This window comes from Camelina sativa, chromosome 18 (assembly GCF_030686135.1).
Source record: "Camelina sativa cultivar CO46 ecotype springtype chromosome 18, ASM3068613v1".
Lineage (NCBI taxonomy): Eukaryota > Viridiplantae > Streptophyta > Magnoliopsida > Brassicales > Brassicaceae > Camelina > Camelina sativa.
In genome coordinates, this window is record NC_141897.1 from 4,677,025 (window position 1) to 4,699,664 (window position 22,640).

The window sequence follows — 22,640 nt, forward strand, 5'->3', positions numbered from 1 at the left end:
AATGTATATACGCTCTAAATTTAGACATCGAAATAAAGAGAAAATATTGAAAGATAATGTTCAATCTGTATAATCAATTTTGGGAGACAATGTTGTTTGTATTTATTTGATTTTGTTCTAAACGACTAAACTCTCTTGGATTATAAAGTTCATATATAATTTAAAAACATGATATGGCGATTTTCTTATATATATGTATAACTTATCATGTGTTGCCCCACATTCAAACTGAATCGACATATTGACTCACATTCAAACTGAATCGACATAATTGACTCAATCGACTTTCAGTGGGTGTATTCAAACCATGATTTTGGAAAATTTAAAGAGATTTAGAAAATTTAAAATTTTGATAGATTTTAGAGAAGTTGATATGATTTTCTGTAAAATTCTTTCAAATCCCACCTAAATCCATGAGATTTGGATTTCTGTATTTTTAACTAAACAAATCCTCGAGAATCCTAAAAATCATTAAAATCCAAATCCACAAAACTGTTTTGAATAACAATAGCTTTTAAAGTAGATTTTTAAATCATCAGTTTAATAACAGTAAATTTTAATAGATTTTTTAAAATCCATGATTGAATAACATAAGATTTGTAAATTCACACAAATCACTTAAAATGTCAAGTTGAATACACCCCTTTTAGATTTGATTTGGGGTTCATGTTTTAAAAAACACATTGGCTCATACTTCATACCAAGATTAGAGTTCATCAAATTATTAACTTTTTCTCTTATGAAATACTATTCTGAATCCGTACCTCCTAATAGTAAAATTAATTATTAGGTCATAATTTTCATGTTAATGTGCAAATATAATGATCAAAGCAAATATTTAAATATATAAAATTTAGGTTTGGATCAATATGAGTTTTATATTCGCTTTTTGGCATTTCATAAATCAATTACCACAATAACCACATTACATATTATCAATTTTCATAACTTTATTTTTTTCTTTTATCAAACAAATAAATCTTTCTTTTACTATAGAGTTCAAAGTAAATTCACCACTAACTAATTATGAATTTTAACATTTTTTTTTCTTCTTGTCTTTATAAGTCGAACTCGGAGTTAATCAAGAACCGTCAGAGAAAGTACAAAGCGCACTCTCTTAAGACTGAAACCAAAGGAGTTATTAAGACCATCCATTAAGATAAAGCCACGTGTTAATCTAATCACACCTAAACAAATCCAACCGTACCTCAACCGCTTTTAAATACACGAAAGCTTCACATAACTTCCCCATTTTCTTCTCTCACACTCTCTATCTCTCTTTAGAAAAAAATGGATAAAAGTGGTAAAACGTTTGGAGAACAATATTGGTGGAGGTCAAATCCAGCGTTCAAACCGCCCGAAACGCCGTTAGATTCTATGGAGTTTCTCTCACGTTCTTGGAGCCCTTCCGCGACTGAAGTTTCTAGAGCGGTCGTCGCTTCTCCTCCTCTGAGCTCTCAACCGCCGCAAATGCGTTTCTCTGAGATCCAGAGCGGTTCTTCTGACGTCACTTTGGTCCCGGAGGATGAAGAGAACGGTGTCGTTGCCGGAAACACTTTCTCTTTTGCTTCTTCCGAGACTTCTTTGATGGTCATGGAACGTATCATGGCTCAGTCTGTAAGTATAATATATATTCCTTACAAAACGACGTCGATTTGAAGAGATAATCGGAAAATTATCACAAGAATCATAACTATATGTTTATGTATGCTACTATTATTAAACTTCTATAGATTTTTTGTTAAAACGATTATTTATTTGTAATAGCCGGAGATTACATCACCACGGACCTCAGGGAGACTATCACATAGCTCTTTCACCGACAGCCCTCCGATCTCTCCCTCGGACATCGACGACTTTAAGGTCAGTTCAATTCTTGAACCGGTTTAAAGAAATACTAAACCGGAATCCAAAATCTTACTTAATTAGTTATTCATCAGTCCCTTTCTTTATCAGTGGATTGTTCTGACTTCTGGACCTTTGGTTTGTTAATTATATTGGACTAGAGTGTGAAGAGTTAAAAATTGGGTGGGTTAAATCTATGCCTATGGGATGGGTAAAAAAGCTGGGTCTATAATGCAAATTGGTAAAACACGTTGACAAAAACAAAAAAGGCTGGCTACGTATGTAGAAGCAGTAGAGTAAGAAAAACAGAGGAACACAAAGCTCAGGCTTTCTCTTCTTCCTAAGCATTTTCACTGTCATTCACTCTAAGTTTAGCAGTATTTGTCTTTTTATTTTATTATCCACTTTTTTTTTTCTTTCTGTTTTTGTATTTATGGTATTTATATCATTAAATTGACGCATTCGATTTAGTATTTATCTAGGAAAAAGAATATAGTTGTGTCAGCATTTATGGTCTTGGACCCAAAGATTGGCTGGCTTATATTCACAACGGTCTATTTCCCACAGCCGTTTATTTGGGAAAATGAATTAAAATATATATACTTTTTTCCTATAATGGTACATATTATTTTTTTTCTTGAAAACTTAAATAAGCAAAACTTCGTTACAACCAGGAAATTCAATTCCATTTGTTTTCTTAAAAAAACTTTTTCTTAAACAAATAAGTTGAAACTTTAATTAAGTCCAAAATTTGGTTTTAAGTTTTTAAACCTAGAGTAATTTAAAATACTTGTGCAGCAATTCTACCGTATAAGCCCATCCTTTAATGGGCACATACGTGGTCCATCCGCCATCCCCGGCACCGCAGGAGGGTCTAAAACTGTTGGTCGTTGGCTAAAGGACCGGCGAGAGAAGAAGAGAGAGGAGACGCGTGCACAGAACGCACAGCTCCATGCAGCTGTCTCCGTAGCTGGTGTTGCTGCCGCGGTTGCTGCTATAGCTGCAGCCACGGCCTCTCAGTCAAGTGCCGGAACGGACGAGAAAGTGGCCAAGAATGACTCGGCGGTAGCTTCTGCCGCCACTTTGGTGGCGGCGCAGTGTGTGGAGGCTGCAGAGATTATGGGAGCTGATCGTGAGCACTTGGCCTCCGTTGTCAGTTCTGCTGTCAACGTTCGCTCTGCCGGGGATATCATGACTTTGACCGCCGCCGCTGCCACAGGTATGTTTCTTCCATTAAGCAATCATGTCAATAGTGAAATGTTAATAAATTGTTACTTCAATATATTGTAACTACAATTTTTAAAAATCTTGATCCCTGTATTTTTTAAAAATTTCAATTAGGAACCATACAGAAGTGTAATAGTTCTTTCATGACTTATGGAATAGCCACTCATTGAAACAACGCTGGCTAGCTATGATTTTTTTTTTCTAGCAAGATAAAACTTTTGGCTTAGAACCACTAGGCGACAATGAATTAGTTAAAAGTACTAGTTTCTTGTTAACCTATTTTTGTTATGTGCATAGCTTTAAGAGGAGCTGCGACATTGAAGGCGAGGGCTTTGAAGGAGGTATGGAACATCGCGGCTGTGATTCCAGTGGATAAGGGTATACCAAAAGGAAGTGGTGGTGGTTACAGAGGAGGCGAGTTAGCTCCCGAGGATAATTTCCTCGGGGTTTGTAGTAAAGAATTGCTAGCTAAAGGTTGCGAATTGCTTAAACGCACCCGCAAAGGTTTGTTAATGTCTTTTAATGGTTTCAATTTTGTTCATGCATGTTACGTAGTTGTTGAGTTAATTCTTATAATTATTCCATTTGTGTTATTTTTCAGGTGATCTTCATTGGAAAGTTGTTTCGATCTACATAAATAGAACAAAGCAGGTAAACCATATATAGAATTGTACCTTTGTAATTTTAGTTACGTATAGTTAATGTGTGAATCGACCTTTGTTGTGGAAGCTAAACTAAATATATATATATATATATATATATATATATATATATATATATATTTGTTTTAATGTGCATTTTATCTTTATTGCGCAGGTAGTGTTGAAGACTAAGAGCAAACATGTTGCTGGGACCATTACAAAGAAGAAAAAGAGTAAGTGAAGTAGTGATGCTTTGCTTCATGCTTACTCTTGCTTTGTTTTTTATATTGGGAATCCAATAGATCAAAAGGTCAAAAAGGTACTAACTTTGGAATAGTTTTTGAAGTTTTAAGAGACTATTAGATCGTAAAGTTAAAGACAGATCCAAACTTTCATGAAAAGATTAATTAATCAGTTAAAAATACTAGTCTTGTTCTCTCTTTTTGTCTTTCAACGAACCACAGCAAAATAAAGGAATGGATTAGTCTAATGGTAATTGCATTGCACATTTCTTTTTTATGTTCACATTAATTAGTCTTAAGTTTTTGGTCTATAACTAAAATAGTTTGTTTCTAAGTCGCTATTCAATTTGTGATGTATTCATCTATATATATAGATGTGGTGGTGGAATTGGTCAAGGGATTACCGGCATGGCCTGGTCGGGAATTGCTCGAGGGTGGAGAGAATCTGAGGTATTTCGGGCTTAAGACGTTTGAGAAAAGAGTGATTGAATTCGAGTGCAAAAGCCAAAGGGAATATGATCTTTGGACACAAGGTGTTTCCATGCTTCTTTCTATTGTTTCTGATAGGAAACATAAATGTTGAATTAAGGTATAGTCTTGGGGTAAAGTCAAAATGAAAATGGATACTAATGGGGCAAATTTGGATTATCTCTTTTTCTTGTTTTTTTTTTTTTTTGCTTTTTCTAGGTGGAAGAGATAAGATGATTAAGCCGTCTATTTTTTCTTTTCTTTTAAAAGTAAGATCATTGTAGTAGAAGAATATGTAAATTACATTATATTCTCGTTTTGCAAGCTGTGGTGATTGGAAAATCGGACGAAAGTTATGTTTTTGTTTCTTGTGGGGATATTGTGGTATAGAAAATACTGTGTGAACTTCTTTTTAATGTTTTTGAAACTTTATTCTTCTAGCTAGTCTTGTGAATGTAATCGGGTTAAATTCATGAGCAAAGATAAAGAGGTCACTTAAGTAAAAGAGTTGTACATTATCATTCATAAGTTTGAAGTACATAAGCAACAAAAACTGATAATAAATATTGCAAATAGGAAAATCAGCCCCTAAAGAAAAACTTATGTTTACATGGTAACCTCAATCTCTTGAATTTTAATAGGAAGACCCTTGTGACACCCATCTTTGATCTTAACCAATTCAAAGTCATCTCCTTCCAAATAAGCCTTCAAAAACGACACAAGAATTCCACCAACAAATCTCCTCATTGGCCTTCTTTTTTCACCATTCTTACACAAACAGTAAAGAATCCTCCCCCTGATCCCTTTTGTATCATCATCAAGCATGTCCAAATGCCCGTAATCCCCGGCGACGAAATGCCACGCTGGACTTTGACATTCCCGGAAGAACTCTTCGTGGTTCACTCCGGGATGCGCACATGGCGGAAACAGTGAGTTCCGAGCGGTTTCAACAAGCCCCGAACCTATGACAAGTACCGGCATTTTGTCTAGGTCTAATGAGTTTGGTTCATAAGCCAAAACTGGAGGAGGGGTTTGTTGTCCTTTCCATGTTCCATCAACTGGATCTATACCGATCAATGTTGAGATCTTTAGATCCGAGGAGTACCCAAATTTCTTTAGAGCGACCGCAAACGCCGTTTTGCCTCCGCGGCTATGGCCTGAGAGTGCGAACTTTGATAGGTTCGGTATTACTTGCGCTGGAAGAAAGTGGTTAAGTGATCCGACGGATAACCAATGAATAATCTCCGCCGTTGATTTAATCTCATCCGTTATGTCCGGTCCGGTGATACTATATAACTGTTAAAATCATCACATAACCAAGAAATTGTATTTTCAAATATATAAAAATATGCAACGTTATGATATTTCGAGCACTCAGATTCTGATGAATTAGTCCAATTGATTAGAGACAAAAACAGGATAAACACGTCAAAAGGACCCATATATTTGCTTGCATCTCTGCTCTTACTTCTTACTTTTCTTCTTGTCTAAGGTTTATATACGTATCAACAAATTTATTTAGTATATAATATGATTTTGGATTCAATTAGAATCTCTCTACTCATGGACCTACTTAAAATTAAATAAAATTTCCTTTCTAAGTATACACAATATTAGAAATATGTGACTCACACCTAACTAACTATGCACACACTATAATCAAAACTAAGAAGAAAATCTAGTGTCTAATTAATTCTTAAAAAAATGTGATTAATTTTAAAATTTAGAATTGAACCTGAGGAGCAATGAGGATGAAGCCATGAGAAGAGACGTGCGACATAAGCTGAGAATAAAAGGAGTTGTAGAGAAGGTAACCATGGAGGAGCATCACCACCGGGTATTCTCCTTCCTCCACGGGCGTCGCCACCAACAGCTGTTTTGGCGGAGATGGCGTCGTTTTGCAGCAGCGAGATGATGAGTCCAAGGTTAAGAGATCTGTTTTGTATTTGCCATCTTCAAAGCCGTTTCTTGATGAAGAAGAGGACATTTTTCTTTTTGTTTCTTTGTTAGTTTATTCGAAGGCGTTTTTTGATGAAGATGAGAATGAGGTTAGTTGGAGATATTATTATTATAGGGAGAGAAAAAAATTACGAACTAACAAAAGACTAGTAGTAGACTATAAAGACTAGTAGTTCAAGTAAAAGACAGAAAAAGCTTTTGCTCAAGTAAAAGAAACAGAGTAAAATGACACTGCAAAATCTTTTCGTAAATAAATGGTGTATATATATCTGAATTTATATAAAATATCATTTTTTTTTTATAAATGTGCAATAAAATATGTGGTTTTAGCAAAAATATCATATGTATATTATTTCCAAAATTACACACTCTAACAAAGTAACTCTAACTTCTAGGATTGAAAAAGGAAACCGAAAATAAAATTCCTCCAATACACATAGATTTTTTTCTGTTTAATCTACATTTTTATTATCTCAGTTTCTATATGTTACTATTTTAAAATTTTCAAACCAAGTCACATCCTATAGATGAGATTTTTTTTTTTTGAAATTTTTAAACATATTTAAATTCAAGAAAATTGATTAAAAATATTTCCACCGTTTCACAAAGAGCATTATTATAGTATTATTTTACGTTTGAAAATAAGTGTTGTATTAGATATTCAATGTTAAATTTAGTTTTCGATATAAACCTTAGATCTATTGAAGAATATCAAGAAACAATTAAAATTTAAAAGGTATATATTTTTTTTTAATATATTTTCTTAATTTGTATGAAAAGTTAAATTAAGATCATCTCCCACCCACCTCTATATTACTCCCACCCACCTCTATATTAGAATTTTTTAAAAAATAGAAATATATATTGTTGTAAAATTTGTCTCTATTATAGAATTGGTCTATTCTATTCTAGAGGGAAATAATGACATACATTGCAAATGGTGTAATTGTGGATCCTAAAAAATTATTTATCATGATATGAAGAAATATTAGAATTTCTGGAATTTAGAATTAACTAAAAATATGGAAAACCAAAATAATGCGAATCAGAATGGACCGTACACATGGCTAATATCGAATGGAGAGATAATCTTATATCAACTCTAATGAGTATCTGAGATCATATCTAATGTATTTCTCTATTTTTATTTCTATAATAGAAGTAAGTTTTACTCCAACCCACCTATATTCTCACATTTTAAATAGAAATTGCTATTTTTTTCTCTATATATAGATTTTTTTTTTAGCAATTTCTATTTTAAAGATGAGAATAAAGGTAGAATGGACTAAATTTACCTCTAAATTAGAGATTGATATATTTTTGTATATAGAGGTAAATATAGCCATGAGTTGGAAATGATCTAAATTAGAAGCATCAGACATAACGAAGATAGTAATGGCTCTGACGTACTGTCAATTTCAATTAGATTTTGGCAGAATCGTGATGATTGGGATCTGAGAAATTGAATGAGTTTTTTCTAGATTTTATCCATTTTGCCAAATTTGGGAATTGAATGAAAATATATTTTTTCTATTGAGATTTGTTTTTTTTTTCCTAGCTAAAGTTATCCTCACTTTGTAAGCTATGGTGGTGATTTGGGAAATCGGACGAAATTTATGTTTTTTTTTTTGTTTCTTCTGGGGTGGTTGTGGTATAGAAATTACTGTGGGGACTTCTTTTAAAGTTTTTGAAACTTCACTCTTCTAGTCTTCTGAATGTAATCCATGAGCAAAGACTTAAGTAAAGAGTTGTACATCATAAGTTTGTAAACTACATATAAGTTACAAAAGCTGATAAAATTGAAAACAGGAAAACCAGCCCCTAAAGAGAAAGTTATGTTTATATGGTAACCTCAAACTCTTGAATTTCAACTGGAACACCCTCGTGACACCCATCTCTGATCTTAACCAATTCAAAGTCATCTCCTTCCAAATAAGCCTTCAAAAACGACACAACAACTCCACCAACGAATCTCCTCATTGGTCTTCTCTCTTCACCATTCTTACACAAACAGTAAGAACTCTTCCCTCTAATCCCTTTTGTATCATCATCAAGCATGTCCAAATGCCCGTAATCCTTTGCGACGAAATGCCATGCTGGACTTTGACATTCCCGGAAGAACTCTCGGTGGTTCATTCCGGGAGGCGCACAAGGCGGGAACAACAGGTTCCGAGCGGTTTCACCAAGCCCCGAACCTATGACAAGTACCGGCATTTTGTCTAGGTCAAATGAGTTTGGTTCATAAGCTAAAACTGGAGGAGGGGTTTGTTGTCCTTTCCCTGTTCCATCAACTGGATCTATACCGATCAATGTTGAGATCTTTAGATCCGAGGAGTACCCAAATTTCTTTAGAGCGACCGCAAACGCCGTTTTGCCTCCGCGGCTATGGCCTGAGAGTGCGAACTTGGATAGGTTTGGTATTACTTGTGCTGGAAGAAAGTGGTTAAGTCCTATTGATAACCAATCAATAATCTCCGACGTTGATTTAATCTCGTCCATTGTGTCCGGTCCGGCTACACTATATAACTGTTGAATTTCACATAACCAATGTATTTTATTTACAACTACAAGTGTGCATCATTATGATTCTAATGAATTGAACCAATTATTTAGTGACAAAAACAGAGTAAACACATCAAGTGGACCCATCCATTTGTATCTTTCTTCTTAGTTTTCTTATTGTCTAAGGTTTTTATAAAGGCCAAACAATAAATAAAAGTTTTCAGACAAAGAAAACTCAGTTAAACGTGGCATTATGTGTTCCATTCAGCTGCATTTTAGTTACATCTTGGTTAAATCCTAATAAGTCCTAAAGTTCTTAACCAATCATCAACAAATGTATAATTGATGATTTTGATTTTCAATTAAAATCTCTTATTACATGGACCTACTTACACCTAGGTAGTGTGAATTTATGTTTTATTTTTTTGAACTATACACACTCTTAGAAACATATGTATCACACCTAGCTAACTAAACACACTATAGTCTCAAAACTAAAAAGAAAATTTAGTAACTAATTAATTAATGTAATTAAATATAAATTATAAAATTGAACCTGAGGAGCGATGAGGATGAAGCCATGAGAAGAGACATGCAACATAAGCTGAGAATAAAAGGAGTTGTAGAGAAGGTAACCATGGAGGAGCATCATAACCGGATATTCTCCTTCCTCCACCGGCGTCGCCACCAACAGCTGCTTTGGCGGAGACGGCGAAGCTCGAGAAGACGGCATCGTTTTGCAGCAGCGAGATGATGAGTCCAAGGTTAAGAGATCTGTTTTGTATTTGCCATCTTCAAAGGCGTTTCTTGATGAAGAAGAGGACATTTTTTTTTGTTTCTTTCTTAGTTTTTTCTTTCTGTTTTACTTTTTTTTTTCTTTCGTGGGTACATGAGAATGAGGTGAGTTGGAGATATTATTATAGGGAGAAAAAAAGTTACGAACTATATATGGCCATGACTCGTGTAGTAGTTAAAGTAAAAGACATAAAAAGTTTTTGGTTAAAGGAAAAGAAACAGTGTAATTTTTGGGTAAATGGTGTATATAATTATATTTTATATAATATAATATGAGAAAGTTTTTCTTATATTATAATATGAGAAAGTCTTATATAATATACTATGAGAAAGTTTTTTTCAAATGTCATCTCATATAGTATAATATGAGATGACATTTGGACACTTGGCATGTTATCTATTTAACACTTGTTATTTTTTGTTGTTGTTTGGACCTAACTAATTAAATTCATTTGTACTTGAGTCTTAAGTAATTAGAGGCCCATAAAACAAACAAAAAACTCTTAACATTTACCTTTTCTCTTATTCAATAAGAACCCGTTGTAGACCCTTATGATCTAAAGCCACCATTTATCAGTTTGTGGTTTCATTCTAGAAAAAAAATTAATTATAGTTTATTTTGAAATTCTAAATATGAGTTTCAGTCTTATGTACGATTCAGGACAAAGCCGGATTTTAGATTATGTATAAAATTTATTTCTAGGTTTCAATCTTATAAATGATTCATCATGGACAAGAAAGGATTTTAGATTATGTTAGACTGTGGGATGTTTATGTGTTCTCAAAATTCTCTTATAAATTCATAAATTTTAGATTTTCATTTATCTTTAGTTTTTGGCCTTTAATCTTATATAATCTAATGGTAGGATGTTTTCTGTAAGTAATATTAAAAATTACAATTTTTTATTCCATAAAAATAGAATTCATTCCGTTTTCCATGAAATTAGAATTCAATCCTTAAGTACTCTCCTTTTAAAAAAAATTTCAGTTATTATTATTTAATTCCAGTCATTAGGTTCCTATACAGAATTATATTATTTTTATATATCTTTCCAAATTTCAATAGATATTCTTGAATAATTTTAAAATTATTTTTGCAGGTTACCGTGTTTGTTGTTCACATTAGTACTACATAGAAAAAAAATACGTGAGAATGTTTGACAAATTTATTTATTCATTAGAGTGTTTATGTATGTTTTTCCTACTCTCCAGCAACCGGTCCAGCAATTTTGGATGTCATATGCCAATATTTTTTTAAAACCCATTTTTATTATTGTAAACAAAATTATAAAATATACTAATATACTAATAAAAGAAAAAAAAATACCTATCACACTTTCCACTTTCACATATAATAGTTTACTTTCTAAGAAACTTTATTACTATGACATTTGCCATTATAATATTCTTTGGCTTGTCTTCTAAGTAGATATGTGTGGACAACCCGTCCGTTGACCCATTAGCCCACTACTAGCTTGCCCCCATAGGCTCGAAGCTGGCCCAGCAAAGCATCGATCTTAACCCATCACTGTGGATATCCATATCCACGAATAGGTCATTGGTGCACCAGGCGTTCCTCGAACCCTGATCCTCACCCTTTAACAACCTTCCCACATGACAAGTTGCCACCAATTGATACCAAACTGAAACGACCTGATCCGTTTTTTTTAATAAATAATAAATACACTACAGCTAGTGGTCCCATACCCACTAGCCACCTAACCACAAACACAACCAACAGCGGAAAATAACATATACCAATAAATAATCCAATCATAATCCAATAACCGATATTAATTCCAAACCATAAACTAATGATCCAAACAGCATAAACCAGAGAACCATTAATCCTAAAAAACATTCTAGGACTCAACTCTAGCAACCTAACATAAGCCAGACAACCAAGCGAACCACTAGAACATCCTCCTATTCATTGCCTTGATTCCACGATCACACTTTGCCTTTGCCACAGAAGAAATCCGACCCAAACACAGGAAGAAAATGTTCCTAGGAAGCTCCTACAACGATGCCAGCTACAGATCTCTAAAGAAACAGCTTCCAACTCCAAGAAATCACCAAGAACACTCAAGAACACCTCGAACTCTTCTCTCTCTCTTTTGTTTCTCTCAAAAGCGGTCTCACACGCCTAATGAGACAAAACTCGAGTTTAAGGGTTTTCCTAACCCAAAACGCAGCGTTTCACTTAAACTCGTCCGTAGAAAAACAACCTTGCATCGACCGATGCACATTGTGCATCGACCGATGCAATCCCTAAACCGGGATTTTGGTTCGCGGATGTTATAATTATCCCTCACCAACATAGATTCGTCCTTGAATCTCGAGCAACCATCAGTCAAGGACTCCCATGCAACCGTCTCCACGGCCATCACCCCCTGACCGATCTACGAAAGGTCCCCTCTAGGCGATAGACTCACGCTCCAGGCATTATTTGCTCTTGACTTTTGGACTCTCCTTTTTACTCACAGGCCTAAACCTTGAGTTTTTATTGGCTCCTCATCAGACCGAAGTCTGCATGCCATAATATCGGCTCCTCATTGGGCCTAATAGCGCATGCCATAATATATATAAGGGAGTCCAACTCGTCTCTCGGGTTGCCACCCTACAACGCGCCCCCGGATCGTCATCCGATGTCGATATACCAATCATACTCTCAAGCCACAAAGTCTTAGAATATGACGGTACTAGGAGAACCTAAGTCCCCCAAGAGTCGTGAGCAAACAATTCTGAACACGTCTGAGCCCTATCCCTATCCAGGATTCCTTCCCGTGGCTCGCGTAAGACAACGCGATGTCCTACCAACCACATATCCCCTCACTGGGATACCTCATGACCACACAAGGATCATCTCACTGCCCCACTGGCCGCCACAAAGGCCAAACAAATGTCCTAAACAGGACCGCCACCAAGGCAAACAAATGTCGTAAACAGGACCGCCACAAATGTCCTAAACAGGACCGCCACAAAGGACAAACAAATGTCCTAAACAGGACCGCCACAAAGGCCATCTGTCCTGAAGGACCGTCACAAAAACCATCTGTCCCGAAGGACCGCCTAAACAGACACTCTAGCTAAACAGCCCGCCACAAAGGCCACACTCTGGCTACACAGACCGCCATAAAGGTCACACTCTGGCTAAACAGCCCGCCAAAAAGGCCACAAAACGGCTAAACAGCCCGCCAAAATGGCCACACAACGGCTAAACAGCCTGCCACAAAGGCCACACACGTCTCGCAAGACCGCCGCACATGACACACAATGACCCTATGGTCTGCCACTAAGGCCACACTAGCCTCTCCAAGGCTCACAACCACTAAAAATGGACAAATTCTAACTCACAGAAAACTTTCCATTTTTAGAACTTTCCACTTCTGGAAACTTTCCTCTTTTAGCAACTACTAATGAGGAAACCTTTCCCTTTTAAACAACAGGCTCGCGGAACTTCGTATCCCGAACACAATCTCATCTTGTTACTTAGTCGCAGTCAATGACCTGTTCGGACCCCGCAACATGGCCATCTTGAGATACACTCTATCTCCAACCTGAAACTCAAGATCTTTCCTCCTCCTATCGGCACAACTCTTCTGCCGATCCTGAGCTTTCTTCATATTCAGCTTGAGAACCCAAATCTTCTCTGAGGTCTCCTGAACAAAATCTGCCCCGTACATGCTCCTCTCCCCCACCTGAGTCCAGCATAACGGTGTACGAGACGACCTCCCGTACAAAGCGTCATAATGAGCCATGCAAATACTCGCCTGGTAGCTGTTGTTATAAGCAAAATCTACGGAGCTTAAGTGATCTGCCCAATGACCACCCCAATCCAACACACACATCCTCAGCAAATACTCCAACGTCTGGATCCTCATCTCTGACTGTCCATCTGTCTGGGGATGATAAAATGTACTCATATGCACCTTAGTGCCCATCTCTGCCTGAAATGTCTTCCAGAACACCGAAGTGAACTTGGAATCCCTATCAAACACAATGCTTGCTGGCACCCCATGCAACCTGAATATCTCCTTCACATACTTCTTAGCCAAGACCGCTGCTCCATCAGTCTTCTTAATGGCCAGAAAATGTGCCGACTTAGTCAACCGTTCCACAATGACCCAAATAGCATCAAACTTCCTGGACACTAGCAAACCAACCACGAAGTCCATAGTAATCATATCCCACTCCCACTCGGGAATGGGAAGACTCTTCAACAACCCACCTGGTACCTAATGCTCAGCCTTCACTAGCTGACACACATCGCACCTCGCAACCCAACTAGCCACGTTCCTCTTCATCCCGACCTAGTGATAGTACCTCTTGAGATCACGGTATATCTTAGTCGCTTTCGGATTAATAGAGAACATGCTCGCATGAGTCTCTCTCAAGATCTCCTGTCTCAACTCCTCATCCTTAGGCACACAAATCCGCCCATGCACCAAAATAGTACCATTAGCCGAAACCTGATACTCCGAATCAACATCTTTTGAGGCATTCACCAGCCCCAAATCCTTCTCCTGAGCCAAACGCATTGTGCTCAACAAATCTGCTCTATCAGCTGCAACCAAACCCAACGGCTCCTGAGAAACCGACACAAGCTCAACACACTGATCTCCCCTACCAGATTCTCCAAATCCTGCTACTGAGCCGAAGCCCCCCCCCCCCCCCCCCCCCCGATTCCGACTCAAAGCATCTGCAACCAAGTTAGCCTTACCAGAAAGATAAGCTATCTCCAGATCATAATCCACCACCAGCTCCATCCACCGCCTCTGCCTCAAGTTCAGCTCGGGCTGAGTGAATATATTCCTTAGGCTCTTATGATCTGTAAACACCTGTACATTTGCACCATAAAGATAAGATCTCCAAATCTTCAGGACAAAAACTACAACACCATCTCCAAGTCATGAGTAGGATAGTTGTCCTCATGCTTCCGCAACTTTCGCGAAGCATAGGCAATCACCTTCCCATGCTGCATCAACACACACCCGAAACCAACTCTGGATGCTTCTGTATAAACCACATAAGGTTCTTCCTGCTCAGGCAAAGCCAACACTGGAGCGGTAGTCAACATCTCCTTTAGGATTTCAAAGCCTTCCTCACACTCCTGTGACCAGAAAAAAGGAACATCCTTCCCTGTCAACTTAGTCATAGGACGTGCTCTGCTCGTAAACCCCTGCACAAACCTCCTATAGCAACCTGCCAACCCAAAAAAACTCATGATCTCTGTAGCATTTTGCGGTCTATGTCAATCCCTGATAGCCTGAATCTTCTTCGGATCTACAGAAACCCCATCTGTAGACACAATATGACCCAGAAAACCTATCTCCCGCTGCCAGAAACTACACTTTCTCAGCTTAGCAAACAACTTATTCTCCCGCAGCTTCTCCACAACTGCAGTCAAATGTACTGCATGCTCTTCCGGACTCTTAGAATAAATCATGATGTCGTCGATGAAAATGATGACAAACACGTCTAGAAACTCCTGAAACACGCTGTTCATCAATCTCATAAACGCAGCTGGTGCGTTAGTCAACCCAAATGGCATCACCACAAACTCTTAAACCCATACCGCGTCCTTTCTACTTGACGCACCACACCGGCGCTCCCCATGGTGAAGTGATAAGACGTAAGAATCCCCTTTTTCCATCCTCAGCTCTTCTAGACTAATAATCAAGTATGCTGACATCAATTCACCACCACCCGGATATTAACACCTCTTGTCCATCCACGAAGCTCTAGTAACTTGTCTCTCAAGGAAACTTCCACAAGATAGCTTATTACAAAATTAGCTTCCCGCTCAGCAATGCTCCACAACAAATCATCAATACGAGCGTAATAAAACAAACAAGTACCATACGTTCGCATATTCTGATTCACCGCATCGAATGCTTTGCAAGCCGCCAACTCAAACCACTTGCCTTGTTTCCCTCAATAAGCTTACCAAAACCTTGAATCTAGCAACCCTGTCCATCTCCCATGAACATAAACCAAAATCGTCGCAACGATTAGATTATCCTGCCATAAAGACTTCTCGTGAACTTATGTATCTGGCAAACATGCCTTTCCCGACTCAAACCTGCTGCAACTCCCCTTCCCGGGACTCCAGCACCACTGGCCTCACAATCCTGGCGCAACAGCCACACATTCATAATCGCTATGGTCGTAATGTATCTGCAGATCAATTGGTGACAACTTGTCCTGTGGGAAGGTTGATAAAGGGTGAGGACCAGGGTTCGAGGAACGCCTGGCGCACCAATAACCTACTGTGGATTTGGATGAGTAGTTCCATTTGTCACAGCGAGGGGTTATGATCGATGTCCTACAGAGCCAGCTTTGGGCCTATGGAGGCAAGCTAGCAGTGAGGCTAGTGGGGTCTATGGGACGGGTTGTTACAATACGACAAAATGATTATTCATTTTATTCAATTGCATCTATGATGATGATGAAATAAAACCATTGCATGTTTATACTCATCCAAAAATTAGGGTAATTTTTATAACTTTATTTACTTGGATTCATTTTCATTATTAAAATTTCGTAAAACAATTTTAATTTGTATTAGAATGTGTAAATAATAAATTATATTATGAGGGAGCAATGTGATTGCATCTTTTACCTCACTAAAAATTAACTGGTAAAAATATTTATTAAGTTCATTTTTGTTTATCTAAATTTCATATTTAGATTGTATTCATGTAAGTTATATTCCAAAATTACATTTCTCTGTAGATTTCGAACTGTTAATAGAAATGCGCAAACGTAAGCGACAAAAGAAAAAAGATGGTGAATGCTTAAGACCATGTGCATTAGTACCTCGTTATAGAGTTTCTAATAATTAAAATAAATGAAAAAAAATATAATTATTTTAATTGAAAAAGGAAAAATCGTTTCCAAGGTTTAACATCTTAATTAAATAGTTTATTTTGTTATTTTTAATTTTTAAAATTTTTTATAACTTTTAAAATAAAATGAGTTTTCTAATAAGTTCCATTATGCATAATTTTAAACAATATATTTATATTATTTAAAATTAATATTAGTTGATACAATAAAAATATTAGTATGATTAAACAAATTATGAGAGTTGTAAAAAAAATTAGTACTGTGAAACTTTCACAAGCTATATTAGTATATATAATTTTATTATTGATAATACAATTATGATATGAAATATAACTACTTAATAAAATTAAATATTATTAATAAGCAATTTAATATGTTTTTAAATATTAATAATATTAGATTAAAAATCAAATGTAAAGAAAAATAACAAAATAAGTATTGAAATAATATTATATTAAAAATATCAAGTTAAATTATAAATAAAAATATTATATTGACCAGAAACTCACCAAGGGACACACAATATTAGAAAGATGTTTTCAAATTTCTCTATATTAAAAAACTAATATTATATGATGAGAAACTTAATGAATATCTGACCAATGCACATGGTCTAATATGTATTGAAATGCTCTATTATGTATTGAAAATCTAAAGGGAGAAAAAACCATACATTCTACTATACAGTCAGAATTTTCTCCATGTATTGAAATACTCTAATACTATATATAAAAGGAAAACTCAAGTAACACTAAACAAATGAACCCAAAAAAACTAAAATGATCAGTATATTTTTAAAATCACAAAAATAATCATTGCTGAATAAACAAACAAAAACTAATAATTTCTAAATTACTAAAATTGAACAATATTGTAAGCTAAACCCGTGCGTAGCACAAGATGACTTCTAGTATATATATGATATATCTATTAATTATCTGAATTTATATAAAATATTGTAAGCGAAACTATCATATGCATATTATCTTCAAAATACGATATTTAACACAAAAACTCTTAACTTCTATGGTTGAAAAAGGAAACCCCACATAAAATTTCCTTCAATACGTATAATTGTTTTTCTGTTCAAAATAAATTTATATTCATTGTTTTTTCGTTTTTTTTTCAGTTTCTATTTATCATTACTTAAAATTTTCAAACCAAGTCACATCCTATATGTGAGATTTTCTTTTTGGGGACTTTTTTAGAAAAACTTAAATTCAAGAAAATTAATTGCAAATATTTTATTCGTTTACGAAGAGTGTTATTCTAGCACTTTTTTTACGTTTCAAAATAAGTATTGTTTTAAAATTTTCAATATAAAAAATAGTCTATATATATTTTAAATCTCAGAGCTATTAAAGAATAACAATAAAAAAATATCAATAATCAATTAAAAAAATTAAGAGAAATTTAATATGTTTTCTTAGTTTATTTTTGCCATTGTTGTTGCTCGGAGCTTATAGCTTTTCTTGTTTTTTTTTTTCTAGATTAGTTTTTTATTTCTAAAATGAACTTTAGTTTTGTATTACACAGCCCAAGATTTTCTTTCGTGTTAGTAAATATTTCGGGTCAAATATATCCAAAATCTCTAAAATGCAAAATTTACATCTGAAAAATGTGAAAAAATAGAACATTCTAGTTCAAGGCAGATGGGAAAATATGAACCTCATATTAAATCTAATATTACTGTAGAAGAAAGGAGCCAATGTGTTTTTTTTGGCCTCATTCATGATTAATTGTGGATCCTAAACATTTTATTTACCATGTAGAAATATCAGAATTTTTAAGAACCACCAGAATTAATTAAAAAATATAGGGAAAACAAAATAATACGAATCAGAATCGACCGTAGACGTGGATACCATCGAACGGTGAAAATGGTCTTTTATATTTTTTAGTTTTTACCTTCATCATCATTCTGATGAGTCTCAGAAATTGAAGCATTCACACAACACAAACGAAGATCAGTGATGGCTCTTGAGGTACGTTAATTTGATTTAGATTTTGGCAGAATCGTGATGATTGGGAGCTGAGAATTGATTTGTTTTTATTCTTCTGGATTTTACCCTTTTTTTTTTTTTTGTTCTATTGAGATTTGTTAAAGAGGGTGAAAAGAGTTTGATTGATGCAGGCATGGTTTATGGATGATAGCAGTGAAGATCAGAGACTTCCTCATCATCGTAACCCCAAAGAGTTTGTCTCCTTGGATTACTTGTCAGGTTTCTTTCTTTCTCTCTTTAAGTGACTCTTACTTTATAACCATATGAGTTTGTGTCTGGTTTGGCTAAATTTGTGTGTTTTTCATGTCTTTACTGTATTGAGTTGTGATTCTACAAGATACACATATAGTAGTTGTGTTGTACACAAAATTAAAATTAAAATTTACACGAGAGGAAGTTTATTAATTAAGAGAATCATAAATCATTAACTTAGTATGCAAATTTCAGTTATAGTAATTGTGTTGTGTTTTGTAGAGTTGGGAGTGTTGTACTGGAAGTTGAACCCTGAGAACTACGAGAATGATTCTGAGCTTGGCAAGATTAGAGAAGAGAGGGGTTACGATTACATGGTACCCGGATTTATCTCTTTCTAATGATCACTCTTTTTTTTTTTTTTAACTTAGGATCACTCATGCTCATCATTAATGGTTATTGATGTTTCACTTCTTTTTTACTTGTCCCATATCGTTGAATGTTAATCTCATGAGGGTAGTAGTAGAACTCAAACCTTAGAAAGCCAGCTTATGAAGATAGAAGGCTTCTCTCTTTTGTGTAATTAAATATAGGATTTGCTGCGGATTAGGTCTTACTTGTGCCCACCACCATAAGTTGCTATCAATGTTTCAGTTTCTTTACTTGTTTATCTCTGCATGTTTATCTCATAAAACAAACAAATACTAGGACAGTAGGGCTAGATAATCTTTATAACAACCATGAATGTTGTAGTTAAACCTTATAAAACCAGGTGAAGGATCTAAGCTAGCTACTAATCCTATTGTTAGACAACATACCATTCCAAATCTATGTACATGCTTATATCGTGGCTTCTTCTATGTAGCTAATCTAAGGGATCATTTGTATGGTGTTTGGCGTTGTGTCACTCATGAGCTAATATTATTTCTCACAAGCAAAACTTTTTCGTTAATTAATTTCAATTTTAGGATTTACTGGATTTGTGTCCCGAGAAAGTCAGCAACTACGAAGAGAAGCTGAGGAACTTTTTCACAGAACACATTCACAAGGACGAAGAGATTCGGTACTGCCTAGCTGGAAGTGGCTACTTTGATGTTAGGGACAAGGATGACCGTTGGATCCGAATCTGGATGCAACCGGGAGATCTTATTGTCCTTCCAGCCGGAATCTACCACAGGTTCACACTCGACACCAGCAACTACATCAAGGTACAAAAATCCAATCTCAATCTCTGTACTAATTCATACGAAAAAAACTGATGACATCTTATGTTAAAATGTTTGATTGTTGAATTTTTGATGGATGGTGGTTTGGTTTTGCAGCTAATGAGGCTGTTCGTGGGAGAACCGGTTTGGACAGCATACAACCGGCCACAGGAAGAACATCCAGTTAGGAAACAGTATACAAAGGGCTTAACCCACAAGTTTGGAGAAGCCATTAAAGCACATTAAGAGGTTTAATATGTGCTTGTTGTGTAGTATGTATTGTGTACTCCTTTGCAGTAAAACAGAGGCTCCTTCCGTATAGTTGTGCTTGTTGTAACATACTCTTTGCAATGTATGCTTTTATACCTAAAACAGAGAGTATTTCTTTAATATTAACTTTTAAATATTTTATTTACATTTTAAATCATGTTCAAGCTCACAAAAATAATACATTGGTAAAATTATTTTTTGTGAAGGTAAACGAAAAATTCCGTGGGTGTCTTTGGAAAAAACTATGCGAGTCTAAAAGGAATGAGGACTTTTAGGGTCAAGGACTTAGAGGTTTCAGTCTATATACTTTTAGCTAAAAAGCATGGTGGTACAACATCAACCAGAGGATATACTTTCTCAAATTTGGGAATCAAAATTGTTCCTTCGTATAGATTTCTTAGTATGTGGTTCAGGTTCTATACCCTCATAGATACAGGATGTTCAAAAGATTTTTTTTTGGTTTCATTATAGAAATGTTTTCAATTTTGGCAACCTTTTGATTAAGTTTATATTTCTTTTAGTATTTCTTTTATGCAGTCTTGTTTGTGATTGGTTAAACTTTTTAAAAGTATACATTTTTTTTAATGCGTATTTAAGTTAAAACATCTTATATTTTGAAACGGAGGGAGTATTAGATATAGTGACAACATGTTTGTATTGAAATAAATAATTACTGTATGTATGAAATAAATAACACTGACACTATCCAAATGGTCTCGTAGTGATTATATTCTTATCGTCTGTTGTTCACTTGTTCTTATTTATATAAGAAGTGTTTCTTTTTAAAGTTGGTGTGGTTAGGTCCTGCTTAACCGTTTGATTTGATGTGGTTGGGTACGGTGTCCCCCACCCTATTCAATGGAATGGAGAGTATAAGTCAAAGTCTCAAGGGATTCTCTTTTTTTCTACACAAATCTTTCTAAGGGTTCCACCAAAATCCCATCATTCTGACTTTAAAATAAACAAACAAACCACGTAACGTAATCCGTATGCATCCATGATTCACCATAACGTGTCAGGTGCGAAAGCAGGCTTGTAGACGATGGAGCAATTACTCACTCCATTTGTAATGACTACTCAAAATTCTAGAACTTTGATTTTTATGCTAACTTATTTGGATAAAAGACAACAAAACACACACAAAAGTAGCAACCTCCAATGATTATATGCCACTATAACTTTCTCATTTCCATTTCTGGCAAATCGACTTTGTCCACATCAAAGTAGAACTAATAATAAATAGACTTATCCAAAAGGCAACACACTAAAAGTCTAAAAGCAAAACATATCTAATGCAGAAAACACCTAAACCCCCAAAATATAGATAGCATATAAGCATCCTCAAGCTTCAGCTGACCATTACAACTATTCTTCCCTTCTCTCCTTTTTATTCATCCCCAAGTCCCATTGTTTTTTTTGGGTTCACCAAATGGAATTTAATCTTCCAGTTCCATTAGAGGGTCTCAGAGAAACAGGACCAACTGCTTTCTTGACGAAAACATACAACATAGTGGAGGATTCAAGCACAAACAGCATAGTTTCATGGAGCAGAGACAACAACAGCTTCATCGTTTGGGAACCAGAGACTTTCGCCCTAATTTGTCTCCCTAGATGCTTTAAGCACAACAGTTTCTCCAGCTTTGTTAGACAGCTCAGTACTTATGTGTGTAACTTCTTAGAATTTTGGTCTTGGTTCTTTGGATCTTCATTAGAAAACTAAATGTTTGTTTTACTTATCTGTAGGGGTTTAAGAAAGTTAATACAGAGAGATGGGAGTTTTCAAATGAGTATTTTCTGAAGGGACAGAGGAATCTTCTTAAGAACATCAAGAGAAGAAAGACTTCATCATCTCACACACACACACAGTCACTAAAAGGCGGTAGATTTGGACTAGAAGGAGAGATTGAGGAGCTGAGAAGTGACAGAGTAGCTCTAGTATTAGAACTTGAGAGACTGAGACGAAAACAAGAAACCATGAAGACATATCTTCATTCGATGGAAGAGAAACTGAAAGTCACAGAAGTGAAGCAAGAAATGATGATGGATTTCTTGCTTAAAAAGACTAAGAAACCTAGTTTTTTTAAGGGCTCAAGGAAACGTAAGATGCAAGGATTCAAGAATCGAGAGCGAAGGCAAGAGGTTCATGAAACGATTGTTAAAGCTGAGCCGGAAGAGTATGTTAATGATACTGCTGATCAATATGGAGGTAGGTGTGTTTGCTTATGGCGATGAGCTTCACATAGCTTCATTGGAGGATCATGGACAAGAAGGGGATGAAATGGAAATGGATAGTAAAGGAATCTGGAAGGGTTTTGTGTAAAGTGAAGAGAGTGTGATTTAGGGGAATGTTTGATATAGCTTTATTAAAATTAAAGTATTTTTGGGAGTTTTTATATTTTTCCTTTATAATTGATTTCATGCACAATATTATATACAAAA

At 35.5% G+C, this 22,640-nt stretch overlaps 4 protein-coding genes and 1 pseudogene across 4 annotated transcripts; 3 read left to right on the forward strand and 2 right to left on the reverse strand.

Moving 5' to 3' along the window:
* The first annotated feature begins 1,090 nt into the window (after positions 1–1,090).
* On the forward strand, positions 1,091–4,839 carry LOC104760569 (VAN3-binding protein). The gene is made up of 7 exons (XM_010483513.2): positions 1,091–1,617; positions 1,768–1,863; positions 2,644–3,064; positions 3,370–3,576; positions 3,674–3,723; positions 3,889–3,946; positions 4,330–4,839. Exons 1-7 carry the CDS (start codon positions 1,291–1,293, stop codon positions 4,536–4,538), a joined length of 1,368 nt encoding a protein of 455 aa, XP_010481815.1. The 5' UTR covers positions 1,091–1,290; the 3' UTR covers positions 4,539–4,839.
* A 79-nt stretch (positions 4,840–4,918) lies between these two features.
* LOC104760568 (chlorophyllase-2-like) lies at positions 4,919–6,617 on the reverse strand. Its single transcript, XM_010483512.3, has 2 exons — positions 6,159–6,617; positions 4,919–5,719 (listed from the first exon to the last, which is right to left on the reverse strand). The coding sequence occupies exons 1-2, from the start codon at positions 6,408–6,410 to the stop codon at positions 5,030–5,032; spliced, it is 942 nt and encodes a 313-aa protein (XP_010481814.1). The 5' UTR covers positions 6,411–6,617; the 3' UTR covers positions 4,919–5,029.
* A 1,441-nt stretch (positions 6,618–8,058) lies between these two features.
* Positions 8,059–9,840, reverse strand: LOC104760570 (chlorophyllase-2). Its single transcript, XM_010483514.3, has 2 exons — positions 9,441–9,840; positions 8,059–8,908 (listed from the first exon to the last, which is right to left on the reverse strand). The coding sequence occupies exons 1-2, from the start codon at positions 9,708–9,710 to the stop codon at positions 8,222–8,224; spliced, it is 957 nt and encodes a 318-aa protein (XP_010481816.1). The 5' UTR covers positions 9,711–9,840; the 3' UTR covers positions 8,059–8,221.
* An 8,392-nt stretch (positions 9,841–18,232) lies between these two features.
* Positions 18,233–20,355, forward strand: LOC104760571 (acireductone dioxygenase 4). The gene is made up of 5 exons (XM_010483515.3): positions 18,233–18,516; positions 18,666–18,753; positions 19,009–19,103; positions 19,695–19,934; positions 20,049–20,355. Exons 1-5 carry the CDS (start codon positions 18,505–18,507, stop codon positions 20,175–20,177), a joined length of 564 nt encoding a protein of 187 aa, XP_010481817.1. The 5' UTR covers positions 18,233–18,504; the 3' UTR covers positions 20,178–20,355.
* A 1,227-nt stretch (positions 20,356–21,582) lies between these two features.
* Positions 21,583–22,559, forward strand: LOC104763143 (heat stress transcription factor A-6a-like; annotated as a pseudogene).
* The last annotated feature ends 81 nt before the right edge of the window (positions 22,560–22,640 follow it).